Source organism: Pelophylax lessonae (genome assembly GCF_965119305.1).
Source record: "Pelophylax lessonae genome assembly, chromosome: 13".
Lineage (NCBI taxonomy): Eukaryota > Metazoa > Chordata > Amphibia > Anura > Ranidae > Pelophylax > Pelophylax lessonae.
This window is the reverse complement of record NC_138780.1, coordinates 23,658,709-23,675,540: the sequence shown is the minus strand read 5'-3', so window position 1 is coordinate 23,675,540 and position 16,832 is coordinate 23,658,709. Positions and strand designations below refer to the sequence as shown.

The following is a 16,832-nucleotide window of genomic DNA, read 5'->3' as shown; positions in this document are numbered from 1 at the left end:
ACTTTACCACCGGAGGATTTTGCTGTCTTACGTCCAGGCCACTTTTTGCGATTCGGCGCTGTGCGATTTTAACTGACAATTGCACGGTCGTGCGACGCCGTACCCAAGCGAAATTTACGTCCTTTTTTTCCCACAAACGGAGCTTTCTTTTGGTGGTATTTGATCACCTGTGCGATTTTTACTTTTTGCGCTATAAACAAAAAAAGAGCGTTTATTTTGAAAAAATAACAATATTTTTAACATTTTTTTTATATAAAATTCCCCCCAGAAAAATTTAAAAATCTAATTTTTTTTTAAATTTTTGGCCAATTAGTTTTCTGCTTAATGTTTGGTAAAAAAAAATCACAATAAGCGTATTTTGATTGGTTTGCGCAAAAGTTATTGCGTTTACTAACGAAGGGAAAGATTTCTGTCATCTTTGGTGTTTTTTTTTTTTTTTTAACGAGTAATGGCGGCGAGCTGCGATTATTTTTTTTTTTTTGCGGGACTGCGACATTGCGGTGGACAGATCGGACCCTTGACTGACATTTTTGACACTTTTGGGGGTACCAGTGACATTACTGCAGTAATCAGTGCTATACATATGCACTGTTACTGTAAAAATGACACTGGCAGGGAAGGGGATAATTTTATTGGAGAGGGAGGGGTTAATGTATGCCTGTGGGGGGGGGGTGACTGAGTGACACAGGGACAGATCGCATGTTCAGCTATGCTGAACACTGCAATCTGTCACTCCTTGTCACTGAGGAGATCCGCCCGCTCTGTTTACACAAGCGGGCGTACCTCTAAACTAGATCCCCGACGATCGGGGAAGAGCAGCGGCGATCGCCGCCGCTCCTCCCCTGGCCCGACTCCCGCTGTGACTGAAAACAGCGGAAGCGAGCCTCCGGCGGCGCGCGCGCGCCGCCCATAAGGGGCGGAGTCCAGAGACGTAGGTCTACGTTGCTGGACGATAACGAGCCACTGTGCTGCAGTAGCAGCAATGTGAGCGGACCTAAAGTGGTTAATGGTTTCTTGCATCAGTGCCCTGAAGTTTCTAGTTACGCCTCTAATGCATACTTATGGAGTGCAGGATATTTTTATTGATTTGGGGTTCCTGGATTATCCACCTTAGCAGTAGGGTGAAATCTTTGTGTTTCCTCCACAGGTAAAATCCTGACAGATGACTTTGCAGACAAAGAAGGGTTAGAGATGGGAGATGAATACTTTGCAAATTTGGACCACATTGAGAGTGTAGAAAACTACAAGGAAGGTTACGAAAGTGATGTCAAGTCCTCTTCTGATAGCAGCGGTGTGGACCTCAAGGAAGACGAGGAAGCACACACCGGCACGGAAGAGCAGGACGAGTCCCAAGATGACAGTTCTGATGACAATTTTGGAAAGAATGAGGACATCACAACCAGCTCTGTATGGCGGAGCTATGCTACAAGGCGGACAACTAGGGGACAGAAGAACGGGGCTGTAGATACCGCCTCGAAGGACTCTGCTTTAGCCAGGCAGACCAGCCAAGAGGAAACCACGGACTGCAAACTGCCGGAGGAGACCTCCAAGAACAAGGTGGCTTCTTGGTTGAGCTCAAACACCATGTCGGACTCATATTTGGACTCTGATAGCCGGTCGTCTCTCAAAATGGGAGATATGGCAGAAATAGAGAAGCACGTGAAAAAGGAGGAACCTGCCAAGGTGAGAGTGGTCTGCTGGTAACTGGTGTTCTACAAATGGTGTTTGTTTTTTGAAGGAGTGTCCATCCTCCACATAATTGCAGGCCATCCAGGCTGCCACCGGTCAGGTGGGTGGGTGGCTGCTTTTCTTAAACAAAGATTCAGCCTGGATAACTGTTAGAGGTCCTATGCCACCGTCATTTCGCTGTGGGAGCCCTCTGCACTCTTTGCTTGCTGACCTCTCTCTAAGTCACAGGTGTCGAACACAAGGCCCGTGGGCCAAATGCGGCCCCCCAGGCCATTTAATGTGGCCCTCGCACCTCTTATGCAGCTGTGGCAGCCCCCTTGTCTCTGCCCCCACCTTTTCTCTGTAGTCGGCAGCAGAGAGGACATAACTCCTTCGCTAGATCCTGCAGTACTCTGTGCAGCTGCAGAAAGGCTCGTCTTTGCCCCCCCCCCCCTCCTCTTCAGCAGTCCGCATCAGAGAGGAGGGCAGAACTCCTCCTGCAGATCCTGCACCTCTCTGTGCAGCTGCAACACCACCTGGTCTCTGTCTCCCCTGGTCTCTGTCTCCCCTGGTCTCTGTCTCCCCTGGTCTCTGTCTCCCCTGGTCTCTGTCTCCCCTGGTCTCTGTCTCCCCTGGTCTCTGTCTCCCCTGGTCTCTGTCTCCCCTGGTCTCTGTCTCCCCTGGTCTCTGTCTCCCCTGGTCTCTGTCTCCCCTGGTCTCTGCCTCCCCTGGTCTCTGCCTCCCCTGGTCTCTGCCTCCCCTGGTCTCTGCCTCCCCTGGTCTCTGCCTCCCCTGGTCTCTGCCTCCCCTGGTCTCTGCCTCCCCTGGTCTCTGCCTCCCCTGGTCTCTGCCTCCCCTGGTCTCTGCCTCCCCTGGTCTCTGCCTCCCCTGGTCTCTGCCTCCCCTGGTCTCTGCCTCCAGCAGACTCTGGAAGCTAACTCCAGCCCTTCTCTGGTTCTCCTCCAGACCCTGCATTTCTTCCCAGATCCACACTCTGGTAAAGGGGTGCATTGTGATGTAAGGGTGTAAGGGGGCGTGGGGTGCTCTGGACATCTAATCTTACAGATATAACCGGCCCTTTGAGGGAAACCATAATGCTGATGTGGCCCGCAATGGAAGTGGAGTTTGACACCCCTGCTCTAAGTGAATAAGATCCAAAGGGATTTATGCTAATAAAACGATACTAACCACTTAGCGACTACCTACCCGCAATGTATTTCGAACAGGGGGCCAATGTAGACAAAACGATCACCTGTACGTCACTGCCTACTTTCGTGTTTAGGATGCATGCCCTCCCCTTCCAGCACACACTGATTGCACACAGCAGGAGCCTGTCAGCAAGTCACAGCTATATATTCATGGCTGGGACCTGCTGATTAGCTGTGTGCAATCACAGAGCTCTTGTGTTGGTAAATAACACAGAGCTCTGTATAGAGGGAGCAAACTGTCAGTTTCTGAGGGGTCTCCTAATAAAAGCTTCACATAGGCACATAGGTAACCCCATGATCGCCCTAGATGTTAACCCCTTTCCAGCCAGTGTCAGTACAATGACACTGTGTAGTATTATGGCTAATCACTGTAATAATATCACTGGAGGTGGCAGTCAGTTCCCCCCAGCATCAGTTAGTGTCAGATTGTCCGCCACACTATTGCAGTCCCATTATAACATAGTTTGTAAGCGCTTTAACTTTCACGCCAATATACACTTATTGGGATTTTGTTTGCCAAAAACATAGAATACATTTTGGCCAAAATTATTAAGACTTTTTTTTTTTTTTTCATGATTTTCAGTCTTTTTTTCGTTTTTTCTTCGCAAAAGAAGAAAAAACCACCAAAAGAGAGCTCCTTTTCTATGAGAAAAATTATTTAAATTTTACTTGGGTACAGTGTTGCATGACTGCGCAATCACAAGTTAAAATGGCGCAGTTCGGAGTAGCAAAAAATCGCCTGTGCATGAAGGGGGTAAAATTATCCGGAGCGTGTGTTTTTTTTTTTTTTTTTTAAAAATTAACAAACATGTCATATTTACCGGATACATCCAGCCCCTATTGGGGAGATGTATATCAGAGTAGGTAGGAGTAATGGAGTATGGCATTGTGTGATGTTTCACGGTTTGGCTTTGTACGTTTGTGTTGCTTGCAATAAAGCTTGCTAGATAATCAAGAAAAAAAAAAAAGAGAAAGACCAGCCTGTTTGTGCCTTGGCCACATCATTGTTCCAGACTCTTGAGAATTGAGGTTTTTCGTTGCCCGTGTCCCTCCGAGGCGGCGGCCGCTCAGCCCGTGTCCCTCCGAGGCGGCGGCCGCTCAGCCCGTGTCCCTCCGAGGCGGCGGCCGCTCAGCCCGTGTCCCTCCGAGGCGGCGGCCGCTCAGCCCGTGTCCCTCCGAGGCGGCGGCCGCTCAGCCCGTGTCCCTCCGAGGCGGCGGCCGCTCAGCCCGTGTCCCTCCGAGGCGGCGGCCGCTCAGCCCGTGTCCCTCCGAGGCGGCGGCCGCTCAGCCCGTGTCCCTCCGAGGCGGCGGCCGCTCAGCCCGTGTCCCTCCGAGGCGGCGGCCGCTCAGCCCGTGTCCCTCCGAGGCGGCGGCCGCTCAGCCCGCGTCCCTCCGAGGCGGCGGCCGCTCAGCCCGCGTCCCTCCGAGGCGGCGGCCGCTCAGCCCGCGTCCCTCCGAGGCGGCGGCCGCTCAGCCCGTGTCCCTCCGAGGCGGCGGCCGCTCAGCCCGTGTCCCTCCGAGGCGGCGGCCGCTCAGCCCGTGTCCCTCCGAGGCGGCGGCCGCTCAGCCCGTGTCCCTCCGAGGCGGCGGCCGCTCAGCCCGTGTCCCTCCGAGGCGGCGGCCGCTCAGCCCGTGTCCCTCCGAGGCGGCGGCCGCTCAGCCCGTGTCCCTCCGAGGCGGCGGCCGCTCAGCCCGCGTCCCTCCGAGGCGGCGGCCGCTCAGCCCGCGTCCCTCCGAGGCGGCGGCCGCTCAGCCCGCGTCCCTCCGAGGCGGCGGCCGCTCAGCCCGCGTCCCTCCGAGGCGGCGGCCGCTCAGCCCGCGTCCCTCCGAGGCGGCGGCCGCTCAGCCCGCGTCCCTCCGAGGCGGCGGCCGCTCAGCCCGCGTCCCTCCGAGGCGGCGGCCGCTCAGCCCGCGTCCCTCCGAGGCGGCGGCCGCTCAGCCCGCGTCCCTCCGAGGCGGCGGCCGCTCAGCCCGCGTCCCTCCGAGGCGGCGGCCGCTCAGCCCGCGTCCCTCCGAGGCGGCGGCCGCTCAGCCCGCGTCCCTCCGAGGCGGCGGCCGCTCAGCCCGCGTCCCTCCGAGGCGGCGATGGCCGCCGCCCAGCCCGCGTGCCTCCGAGGCGGCGATGGCCGCCGCCCAGCCCGCGTGCCTCCGAGGCGGCGATGGCCGCCGCCCAGCCCGCGTGCCTCCGAGGCGGCGATGGCCGCCGCCCAGCCCGCGTGCCTCCGAGGCGGCGATGGCCGCCGCCCAGCCCGTGTGCCTCAGCATGTACAGTAAATTCACTGTTGTGTTGGGGAGACGAGGCTCTATAATTTTCCTTCACCTCCCATACGATGCTATGCACAGCCGACCACCACTTTATCTCTCCATTCCCCCCCCCCCCCCCTCTTTCCCTCACTACAGCTTAGCAGATCAGGTCTATAATATTCCTCAACCCATGAATAGCCTCTGCGCATTGTTGAGGTTGTGACGCGGCCACACCGCAAGTGTCGCGACCGAAAATTTTTGATGGGTCAAGGAAAATTTTAGAACACCCCATCCTCAAACTCTGCATCCCCCTCCTTACCTTAATCACTGGAGTTCTTCCTGTAGCCTCCTTTTTTTTTTTCTTTTAATCCAACACGGCTCTGTCTACACAGGCCCGGTCATCCACTGACCAATCAGTTCACAGGGAACTATGAAAGGAAGACTACAAGTTCCATCTGCCATCACGGCAGAGGAATTTGTAGATCTCAGTGTAGCACAAGCGTGGTGACATCACTGCGCTCCTAATACATTGACTGCTTTTTTTCAGCCCTATAATACCTATGTACGTACCGGGGGCTGGAGCCTGCTCGATGCACCGATGATGAAAGTGATCACGGTTGCAATGCTCTGCAGGTTTCAATGCAGAGATTTAATTTATGCATTTTTTTTTTTTTTTTTTCAATTGAAGCCTATCTGAGTACTGAAAACTTCAATTGATCCGCTGATCCCCCACTGAGCAGGCGGATGGCAGCTCTGTCTCCGCGCTGTGTGCAGAGACAGAGCTGTCAGGTCCCCGCTCTTCTCTATGGGGGAATCGGATGAGAACGGACCGTCTGTCTGTCTGTCCTCATCCGATCCGCTGGACGGATGGAAAATAGGGTTTCCATCCGTCCAGATTTGACAGATCGGATCAGATTTCAGTGAATAGGTCTCCGCTTATATCCGATGCCCCATAGAAATGCATGGGGTATCCGTTCAGATCTGAACGGTCCGGCTCTGTGAAAGGGGCCTTAGGCTTACAAAAACCAGTAAGCTTATAAACTTCTGTACCGTTATGGAGCAGCCATCTTCTCGGTTGGAAACGTTACTATTCAGACATCATACTGTTTTAATAAGGATCTATGCGAGTGTTATTTTTTACTTGTAATAAACCAAGTTTATAAGCTTGCTACAGGGGCGCGCGCCCCCTACCCAGAAATACTGGATGATGCACATGTATGTGCTCAGGCCACTCTGCCGCAGTTTTTTTTTTCATGGGGCGATCCGCAAGCGGTTAATGTTTGAAATTCGGGGTATATTGCTTTTATTATTGATCAAAACCAACCCAACAGACATACCTGGGTGTATCCCCTGTCCTAAATAAAAAATGGGCTGTCTACCTATTTTTGGGCTAATGGTAGTACAGTATCAAATCTGTACTAGTTAAGGGTTTATACAAATATCTATAGGTCTAAAGGGATGATGTATAGAGGCTGTTTGATCCACACTGCTTGTATCCATATCTCAGCGTTCCTGTAGTGATCACCTCTTCCTATTGATGCCTGCAGAACCAGTTGGGTCACCAAGCCATGTTCCAGTTGATTTAAAAGGAAGGAATAAGAGATTTATAAGCAAAATGATCCTCAATACTTGGGCTACATTGCTTGTACCGCAAACAAATGGCTAACTTTAAAATTAAATGGGAAGAAACGGAGGGCATTTCTTGCTGTCCCTACTTCTCTATCAGCCTGTAGTAGAACTGATCACCTAGAACAGTGGACTCCAAACTGCGCCCTGCGGGCTGGATGTGGCCCTTTTCTTGCTTTTATCTAGCCCTTGGGACATTATTCCCCCCCATCCCCAGCCATGGGGCGCGCTTTGCTGCCGCTGTCCCCAGCCATGGGGCGCGCTTTGCTGCCGCTGTCCCCAGCCATGGGGCGCGCTTTGCTGCCGCTGTCCCCAGCCATGGGGCGCGCTTTGCTGCCGCTGTCCCCAGCCATGGGGCGCGCTTTGCTGCCGCTGTCCCCAGCCATGGGGCGCGCTTTGCTGCCGCTGTCCCCAGCCATGGGGCGCGCTTTGCTGCCGCTGTCCCCAGCCATGGGGCGCGCTTTGCTGCCGCTGTCCCCAGCCATGGGGCGCGCTTTGCTGCCGCTGTCCCCAGCCATGGGGCGCGCTTTGCTGCCGCTGTCCCCAGCCATGGGGCGCGCTTTGCTGCCGCTGTCCCCAGCCATGGGGCTCGGTTTGCTGCCGCTGTCCCCAGCCATGGGGCTCGGTTTGCTGCCGCTATCCCCAGCCATGGGGCACGGTTTGCTGCTGCTGACTGGCCACATTCAGGCCCCCTTAAAGTTTGAAGGACCATTAACTGGCCCTTTGTTTTAAGTTTGGAAACCCCTGACCTAGAAGCATGGCTGATAATCAACTGTTCTCTTAAAAACTCGCCCTTTTCTTCGTGAATCAGTGGTGTCCCTCTAACAGTCAATTGAAGTTGACGTGGACCTTTAATATCAGTGGCAAGGCCTGCTTATTTGGGTTGCCTTTCCTCCCTCTAGAACACTGCATATAAGTACCCCAACAGGTGAAAATACCTTTTTTTTTTTTTTTTTTTTTTTTTTTTTTTTCTTATGTCATTTTCTGAGATACAAAATTTAAAAAAACACTTGGAATACAGTTGGCTCTATCTAACTATCTTTTGGAGATTTTATTCTATCTTTTCTGATGACAACACTAAAGAAATTACACTTTGCTCCAATGTAAAGTAGTGAGTGTACAGCTTGTATAACAGTGTAAGTTTGCTGTCCCCTCAAAATAACACAGCCATTAATGTCTAAACTGCTGACAACAAAAGTGAGTACACCGCTAAGTGACAATTTCCAAATTAGGCCCAAAGTGTCAATATTTTGTGTGGCCACCATTATTTTCCAGCACTGCCTTAACCTTCTTGGGCATGGAGTTCACCAGAGCGTCACAGGTTGCCATTGGAGTCCTCTTCCACTCAATGGCGACATCACGGAACTGGTGGATGTTAGAGACCTTGCGCTCCTCCACCTTCCATTTGAGGATGCCCCACAGACGCTCAAGAGGGTTTAGGTCTGGAGACATGCTTGGCCAGTCCATTACCTTTACCCTCAGCTTCTTTAGCAAGGCGGTGGTTGTCTTGGAGGTAGGTTTAGGGTTGTAATCATGTTGGAATACTGCCCTGCGGCCCAGTCTCTGAAGGGAGGGGATCATGCTCTGCTTCAGTATGTCACAGTACATGTTGGCATTCATGGTTCCCTCAATGAACTGTAGCTCCCATTGCTGGCAGTTCTCAATGCAGCCCCAGACCATGACACTCCCACCATGCTTAAGTCTTGCTTATTTTTGTACACGCTTGATGACATCTGAACCAAATAAGTTTATCTTGGTCTCATCAGACCACAGGACATGGTTCCAGTAATCCATGTTCTTAGTCTGCTTGTCTTCAGCAAACTGTTTGCAGGCTTTCTTGTACATCTTTAGAAGAGGCTTCCTTCTGGGACGACAGCCATGCAGACCAATTTGATGCAGTGTGCGGCATATGGTCTTATCACTGACAGGCTGACCCCCCACCCCTTCAACCTCTGCAGCAATGCTGGCAGCACTCGTACGTCTATTTTCCAAAGACCACCTCTGGATATGACGCTGAGCATGTGGGCTCAACTGCTTTGGTCGGCCATGGCGAGGCCTGTTCTGAGTGGAACCTGTCCTGTTAAACCGCTGTATGGTCTTGGCCACCATGCTGCAGCTCAGTTTCAGGGTCTTGGCAGTCTTCTTATAGCCTAGGACATCTTTATGTAGAGCAAAAATTCTCTCTTTCAGATCCTCAAGTTCTTTGCCATGTTGAACTCCAAGTGACCAGTATGAGAGTGAGAGCGATAACACCAAATTTAACACACCTGCTCCCTATTCACATTGTAACACTGAGTCACTTAACATCGGGGTGGGGTGGGGATGGCTAATTGGGCACAAATTAGACATTTCCACTTAGGGGAGTACTCACTTTTGTTGCCAGCGGTTTAGACATTAATGGCTGTGTTGAGTTTTTTTTTTGGAGGGGACAGCAAATTTACACTGTTATACAAGCTGTACACTCACTACTTTACATTGTAGCAAAGTGTAATTTCTTCAGTGTTGTCACATAAAAAGATAGAATAAAATATTTACAAAAATGTGGGGGGTGTACTCACTTTTGTGAGATACTGTAGCTCCATATATATTTGGACACAGGCACAATTTTTTTTTTTTTTTTTTTTTTTTTTCAGGTATTTACCTAAACATATTTATTCAAGCTATAGTTATATAATGGTTAAGGGCGGAAAGTGCGCACACTCAGATTCAATTTGAAGGTATGTACATTCAAATCGGAGGAAGGGTTTAGGAATTACAGCTCTTAACAAAGGCTTACCCCCCTTTTTCAAGGGACCAAAAGTAATTGGACAATTGAATTAAAAGCGGTTTCATGGCCAAGTGTGGGCTACTCCTTAGTTATTTCTTCATCAAGTAAGCAGGTAAAAGGTCTGGAATTGGAAGTGTGGTATTTTGCATTTGGAATCTATTGCTGTGAACCTAAATCATGCGTTCAAAGGAGCTGTCCATGCAAGTGACACAGACCATTGTAATGCCTCATACACACGCAAAGATTATCGGCCGACCGATCGTTCGACTTTTGTCCAGAGTTGTGTTTTGTTGGTTGGAATGTGCCTAGACTGCACACAAATTTTCTCGGCCAACAAAAATCTACTTCAGAAGTGATGTCATGTGCTGGTTTACCTTCCGTGTGTTTTTTCTTCTCTGAGCATGCCCAGTCTTGCTCATCAGATTTTTGTCTGCCAAAATCTGTACTGACTGACGGAAAATCGGCCGTTGTGTTGACAGCCAACAAAAATTTTATAGCCTGCCCACCAGATTTTATTCGGCCGAAAAGTCGGAGTCGGTTGTCGAAAGCATCATAGTAACAAGCCGAAAATCGGACGATCGGACGTTGGCCGAAAATTCCCAGTCAATAATTGATGCGTGTGTACGAGGCATAAGGCTTCAAAAACGAAACCAATCCATCAGAGAGAAAGCAGCTTTAGGAGTGGCTTAATCAACAGTTTGGTACATTCTGAGGAAAGAAGAACACACTGGTGAGCACAGCAACCTAAAAAGGCCTGGATGTCCACGGAAGACAACAGTGGTGAATGATCGCAGGATCCTCTCTATGGTAAAGTAAAACCTATTCACAACATCAAGACAAGTGAAGTACACTCACCAGGAGGTGAGGCGTATCATTGTCAGAGTCTATAATCAAGAGAAAATTTCACAAGAGCAAATACAGAGGGTTCATCACAAGGTGCAAACCATTCATAAGTCTGAAGAACAGAAAAGCCAGATTAGACTTTGCCTAAAAACATCTAAAATAAAGGCAGACCAGTTCTGGAAAAGCATTCTTTGGATGGATGAAACTAAGATTAAAGCGGAGTTCCACCCTAAATTTACACTTAACCTCCATCTTCTCGCTCCGGGTCACCTGAAAAACAAATGGATGATCGCAATTTTTTTTTTTTTTTTTACTTGCCTTGTAGAGAAAATATACTCACCTTACTTCCTTCTTCCTCCCCTCGGCGGCCGCGGCGATTCGTCACTTCCTGGCTTTTGCAATGATTCCTGGGAGCTGAACGTCATCGCTCCCAGGAATCATTGCGCCTGCATCGGCCCCGACGTCAGTTCCGGGGCGCGCGCGTTATTCCCTTCTAAACAGCTTCTGGGCATGCCCAGAAGCTGTGGAGGGATGACGCGCGCGCATCGGAAGTGACGTCGGGGCCGGTGCAGTGCATCGTGGGACCGAAGAGGACGGAAGAGGACGCGGAAGAGGATCGCGCTGGCTTCAAGCTGCCCACACCTGAGATGGCAGCGCTGGACAAGACATTTTCAAGGTAAGTATTTCTCCCAAAAGGTAAGTGCAACCCGGGACAGATCAGAGGCTATCCATTGTGGAATGTACTAGCCCTGACTGTCCCGGGGATATTTTTCTTAAAAAATGTATAACCAGGGTGGAACTCCGCTTTAATCTGTACCAAAATGATGGGAAGAAAAATTGCGCAGAAGGCTTGGGAACAGCTCATGAACCAAAGCACACAACATTATCTGTAAAACATGGTGGAGGCAGTGTGATGGCATGGGCATGCATGGCCTCCAGTGGCACTGGGTCATTGGTGTTTATTGATGATGTGATAGAAGCAGCGGGATGAATTATTCAGTGTTTAGAGATATACGGTCAGCCCAGATTCAGCCAAATGCAGCAAAGTTGATTAGACAGCGCTTCACAGTACCCATGGACAGGGATCCAAAACATACTGCAAAAGCAACCCTAGGAGTTTTTGAAAAAAAAAAAAATGGAATATTCTGCAATGGCCAAGTCAATCACATGATTTAAACCCAATTGAGCATGCATTTCACTTGCTGAAGGCAAAACTAAAGGCAGAAAGACCCACAAACAAAGAACAAACGAAGACAGCTGCAGTTAGAGCTTGGCAAAGCTTTAGAAAGGAGGAAACACCGTCTTTGGTAATGTCCATGAGCTCCAGACTTCAGGCATTCATTGCCAGTAAAGGATTCTCAACAAATGTATTAAAAATTAACATTTTATTTGATTATATTCATTTGTCCAATTACATTTGAGCCCCTGAAAACGGGGGGGGGGCCTGTGTAAAAAAAAAAAAAAATTGCAGTTTCTTAAAATTTGTACTTGATATTTATGTTCAACTCCATGCATTAGAGCTGGAAGTCTGCATTTCAAAATTGTGGATTATTTTAATTTTATTCTGGTGGCATACAAAAGTATGAAAATTGTGCCTGCGTCCTAATATATTTGGACCTAACTGTACCATCACTCTGTGTGTAATGAATCTATATAATAGGAGTTTCACTTTGTGAGTTGAATCACTGAAATTAACTTTTTGATATTCTAATTTTTTTTTTAGATGTATCTGTACAGTTGTGTTCAAAATTATTCAACCATTATTCAGACAAATATAACATAACATTTATAATGAAATGACCACAAATGTCTTTTCTGTGCTCACATCATTATCAGTTTTATTCAACCCCCAAGTGACATTCAATCTTAGTACTTAGTACAACATCCTTTTACAGTTATAACAGCTTTGAAACGTGAAGCATAGCTTGACACAAGTGTCTTGCAGCGATCTACAGGTATCTTTGCCCATTCGTCATGGGCAAAAGCCTCCAGTTCAGTCACATTCTTAGGCTTGTGCACTGCAACTGCTTTAAGTCCCACCAGAGGTTCTCAATCGGATTTAAGTCTGGTGACTGTGATGGCCACTCCAAAATCTTCCAGCCTTTAATCTGCAACCATGCTGTAGTGGACTTGGAGGTATGCTTGGGGTCATTGTCCTGTTGAAAGGTCCAACGTCTCCCAAGTCTCAGGTTTGTGACGGACTGCATCACATTGTCATCCAATATCTCCTGGTACTGAAGAGAATTCATGGTACCTTGCACACGCTGAAGCTTCCCTGTACCTGCAGAAGCAAAACAGCCCCAAAGCATGATTGACCCCCCCGCCATGCTTCACAGTAGGCAAGGTGTTCTTTTCTTCATAGGCCTTGTTCTTCCTCCTCCAAACATAGCGTTGATCCATGGGCCCAAACAGTTCTAATTTTGTTTCATCAGTCCACAGAACACTATCCCAAAACTTCTGTGGTTTGTCCACATGAATTTTGGCATACTGCAGTCGACTCTTCTTATTCTTTGGAGACAGCAAGGGGGTGCGCCTGGGAGTTCTGGCATGGAGGCCTTCATTACGCAGTGTGCGCCGTATTGTCTGAGCAGAAACTTCAATACCCACATCTGACAAATCTTTTCTCAGTTCCTCAGCAGTCACACGGGGACTTTTCTCCATTCTACGCTTCAGGTAGCGCACAGCAGTCAAAGTCAGCATCTTCTTTCTGCCACGACCAGGTAGCGTTTCAACAGTGCCCTTTGCCTTGAATTTGCGAATGATGCTTCCTATGGTGTCTCTTGGTATGTTTAACATCTTTGCAATCTTCTTATAGCCATTGCCCTTCCTGTGAAGAGTAATCACCTCTTCTCTTGTCTTCCTGGACCATTCTCTTGACTTCACTATGTTTGTAACCACAACAGTAAATGTCTAGAAGGAGCTGAGTATCACAGTCATTTTAAAGCTGCCTAATTGGTGCTTATTAGGCTTTATTGCTGCTCCCTGACATCCACAGGTGTTTTCAATACCTGATTGAAAACACTTCAATGAACCTCTGTTCTTTAGAGTGGTAGTCTTTAAGGGGTTGAATAATTGTGTCAATGAAGAATTCACAAAAGAAACATTTACTACTGTATTACAAAACCAACTGATGTCATTTTAGTTGCATATGATTCTTTAAGAAGTCCTTGTAGGATTTCATTCTGAATACAATTACAAATGTACACTAAATTCCCTAAAACCCTTTACAGCATTGGGGGTTGAATAATTTTGAACACAACTGTATATCCAATGTGATGTGCTCCTTCTGATTAGCTGCTGTATGGTTGTATGATTTTTCTCAGACCTCTGTTTTCTCTTCCAACACAGGAGACTGAAGATGGCAAGCCTTCAGGGTAAGTGCAGATTACTACACACTATATAGTCTGCGGGACCGAGGTGTGTTACCTAGAACAGCCAATCGGATTCTTTCCTTTTTCCAGTAGTAACTAAAGCAAAGGAGCATCTTGGTACTATGGGCAGCCATCTGTGTGGATGCCAGTGTTCTATGTGGCTGCTGACCATTCTCTTTTATTATTTCATCTGCTTTATCTCACAGGACTGCAGAGGGCAACCGAATATACGGTTATAATCCGGCACCGGCTAAGCCTGAAGGAATCAAGAGGCCGATCAGTAAAACTGCCATGCACCAGATTAGACGCCAGTCCAATGCCCAGTCTAATGATGTACGAGCTTGTCCTTCTGGCCTCCTTTGCATTTGTTTGTCATGCGTCTTAGTTGTATCATCAGTATGGTACTGTTAAAAATTCATTGTTTCAGTTGGACAAATTTGGGGCTTTTTAACTTGAATTGTGCTCTACATTTAAACAAAACAAACGTGTAAAAAAAAAAAAGGCAGGCACTTTATTCCAGAAGAGGCACGCTATGTCTCTTATGGGAACACAAGGGGGCACCAACTCTGTGCCGTATCACAAATACCCACAGGAGAAAAGGGTAAAAACTCTGCATGTAAATAGCCACGTACAAGGGACAAGAGACCGCTGGCATGCAGTCAGTGGATGGGAGGCCGAATCCACCGACCCCGGAAGTCAGAAAAACACCCTGGCGCGCAGAAGCGAATGCGACGTCACGTGGACAGGGGGGTTTGCTATGGTAACGCGTTACAAACCTTCTATTGGCTTCTTTCTGAAACCCTTTTGAGGTTTGAGAAAAAAGACATTAGAAGCTTCGAAACCTGTGTGAACTTTTATGTCTGGAAAAGCTTTCTAGAGAAATCTTCTATCCATGATCTTCTTTCTGCACCTTATGAGTTGGAGGGCTTCTCAGGTACTTTTAGAGATTATTTGGTGACCTGACAGAACTGTGTTGCCTAAACATTTCTTTGTCAAAAAATTGGCAGACCCAAACTGCCACCCTGATGTGCAGTCCATGAAAGTCTGATCCAGGCTTTTCATACATGCCTGCTGTTTTGTTCTGTGCCACCAGGAGGTGCTGACCTTGTCCAGTAGTTCGGAGAGTGATGTGGGAAGTGGGGCAAAGAAGACGGCCACCCAGGCCAACGCGAATGACAGCGATGATGTCCAAACCATTTCTTCTGGTTCCGATGTAGACGAGGACAAGAAGAATACAACCACCACTACAGGTACAGAGCAAGTGCTACTTATAGGGGGGGGGGGGGTATTGAATTAAAATACTTGGGGGTTCGGTCAGGAACAATTTAATTTAGCAGAGGTCCGAATCTCATGTATGTGCAATGACTCGGATCCTTCACAAAACAGCCCCCCTTTGCATCAAAGTCCAACCATTTACATCACAGTCCCCCGTTTGCATCATAGTGCACTCGTTTAAATTAGTGTCCCACCATTTACATCACAGTGCACCCCTTTGCATCAAAGTACATCCATTTACATACCAGTTCACCCCTTTAAATCAGACATCCCCACCCCCCTTCACAATGCAGTCCTCAATTTACATTACAGTTCAACCCTTTATATCAGTGTCCCACCATTTACATCCCAGTGCAACCATTTATTTTAGTGTCCCACCATTTACATCCCAGTGCACCCCTTTAAATCAGTCTCTCCCTCCTTCCCCACCCTTGCATCAAAGTCCACCCGTTTAAATCCCAGTGCACCCCTTTAAATCACATTCCCCCCCTCCCCTTTACAATACAGTCCCCCATTTACATCGCAGTGCAACCATTTAGAATAGTGTCCCACCATTTACGTCCCAGTGCCCCCCTTTTAAATTGGTGCCCCCCTTTGCATCAAAGTCCACCCATTTACATCACAGTGCTCCCCTTTAAATCAGGGTCCCCCTCCCCTTTACAATGCAGTCTATAATTTACATCACAGTGCAACCATATATATCAGTGTTTTTACCATTTACATCCTAATGCAACCCTTTAAATCAGCCCCCCTGCATCAAAGTCCACCAATTTACATTCCAGTGCACCCCTTTTACAATACAGTCCACCATTTACATCAGTGTCCCACCATTTACATATACAGTCCACCATTTACATATACAGTCCACCATTTACATCACAGTGCGCCCACCATTTACATCACAGTGCGCCCACCATTTACATCACAGTGCGCCACCATTTACATCACAGTGCGCCACCATTTACATCACAGTGCGCCCACCATTTACATCACAGTGCGCCCACCATTTACATCACAGTGCGCCCACCATTTACATCACAGTGCGCCCACCATTTACATCACAGTGCGCCCACCATTTACATCACAGTGCGCCCACCATTTACATCACAGTGCGCCACCATTTACATCACAGTGCGCCCACCATTTACATCACAGTGCGCCCACCATTTACATCACAGTGCGCCCACCATTTACATCACAGTGCGCCCACCATTTACATCACAGTGCGCCCACCATTTACATCACAGTGCGCCCACCATTTACATCACAGTGCGCCCACCATTTACATCACAGTGCGCCACCATTTACATCACAGTGCGCCCATTTACATCACAGTGTTCCCATTTACATCCCAGTGCGCCCATTTACATCCCAGTGCGCCCATTTACATCACAGTGCGCCCACCATTTACATCACAGTGCGCCCACCATTTACATCACAGTGCGCCCACCATTTACATCACAGTGCGCCCACCATTTACATCACAGTGCGCCCACCATTTACATCACAGTGCGCCCACCATTTACATCACAGTGTCCCACCATTTACATCTCAGTGTCCCACCATTTACATCTCAGTGTCCCACCATTTACATCTCAGTGTCCCACCATTTACATCTCAGTGTCCCACCATTTACATCTCAGTGTCCCACCATTTACATCTCAGTGTCCCACCATTTACATCTCAGTGTCCCACCATTTACATCTGTGTCCCACTATTTACATCAGTGTCCCACCATTTACATCACAGTGTCCCACCATTTACATCACAGTGTCCCACCATTTACATCACAGTGTCCCACCATTTACATCTCAGTGTCCCACCATTTAC

General features: G+C 48.6%; 1 protein-coding gene across 1 annotated transcript in view; it reads left to right on the top strand.

The window, feature by feature from the left end:
- SETDB1 (SET domain bifurcated histone lysine methyltransferase 1) overlaps positions 1–16,832 on the top strand; it is a 138,717-nt gene that overhangs the window by 109,440 nt on the left and 12,445 nt on the right. Inside the window, exons 16-19 of the mRNA XM_082275506.1 lie at positions 1,148–1,683; positions 13,705–13,730; positions 13,934–14,060; positions 14,821–14,977. Coding sequence (XP_082131632.1) covers positions 1,148–1,683; positions 13,705–13,730; positions 13,934–14,060; positions 14,821–14,977 — 846 coding nt within the window. The remainder of the gene's footprint in view (positions 1–1,147; positions 1,684–13,704; positions 13,731–13,933; positions 14,061–14,820; positions 14,978–16,832) is intronic.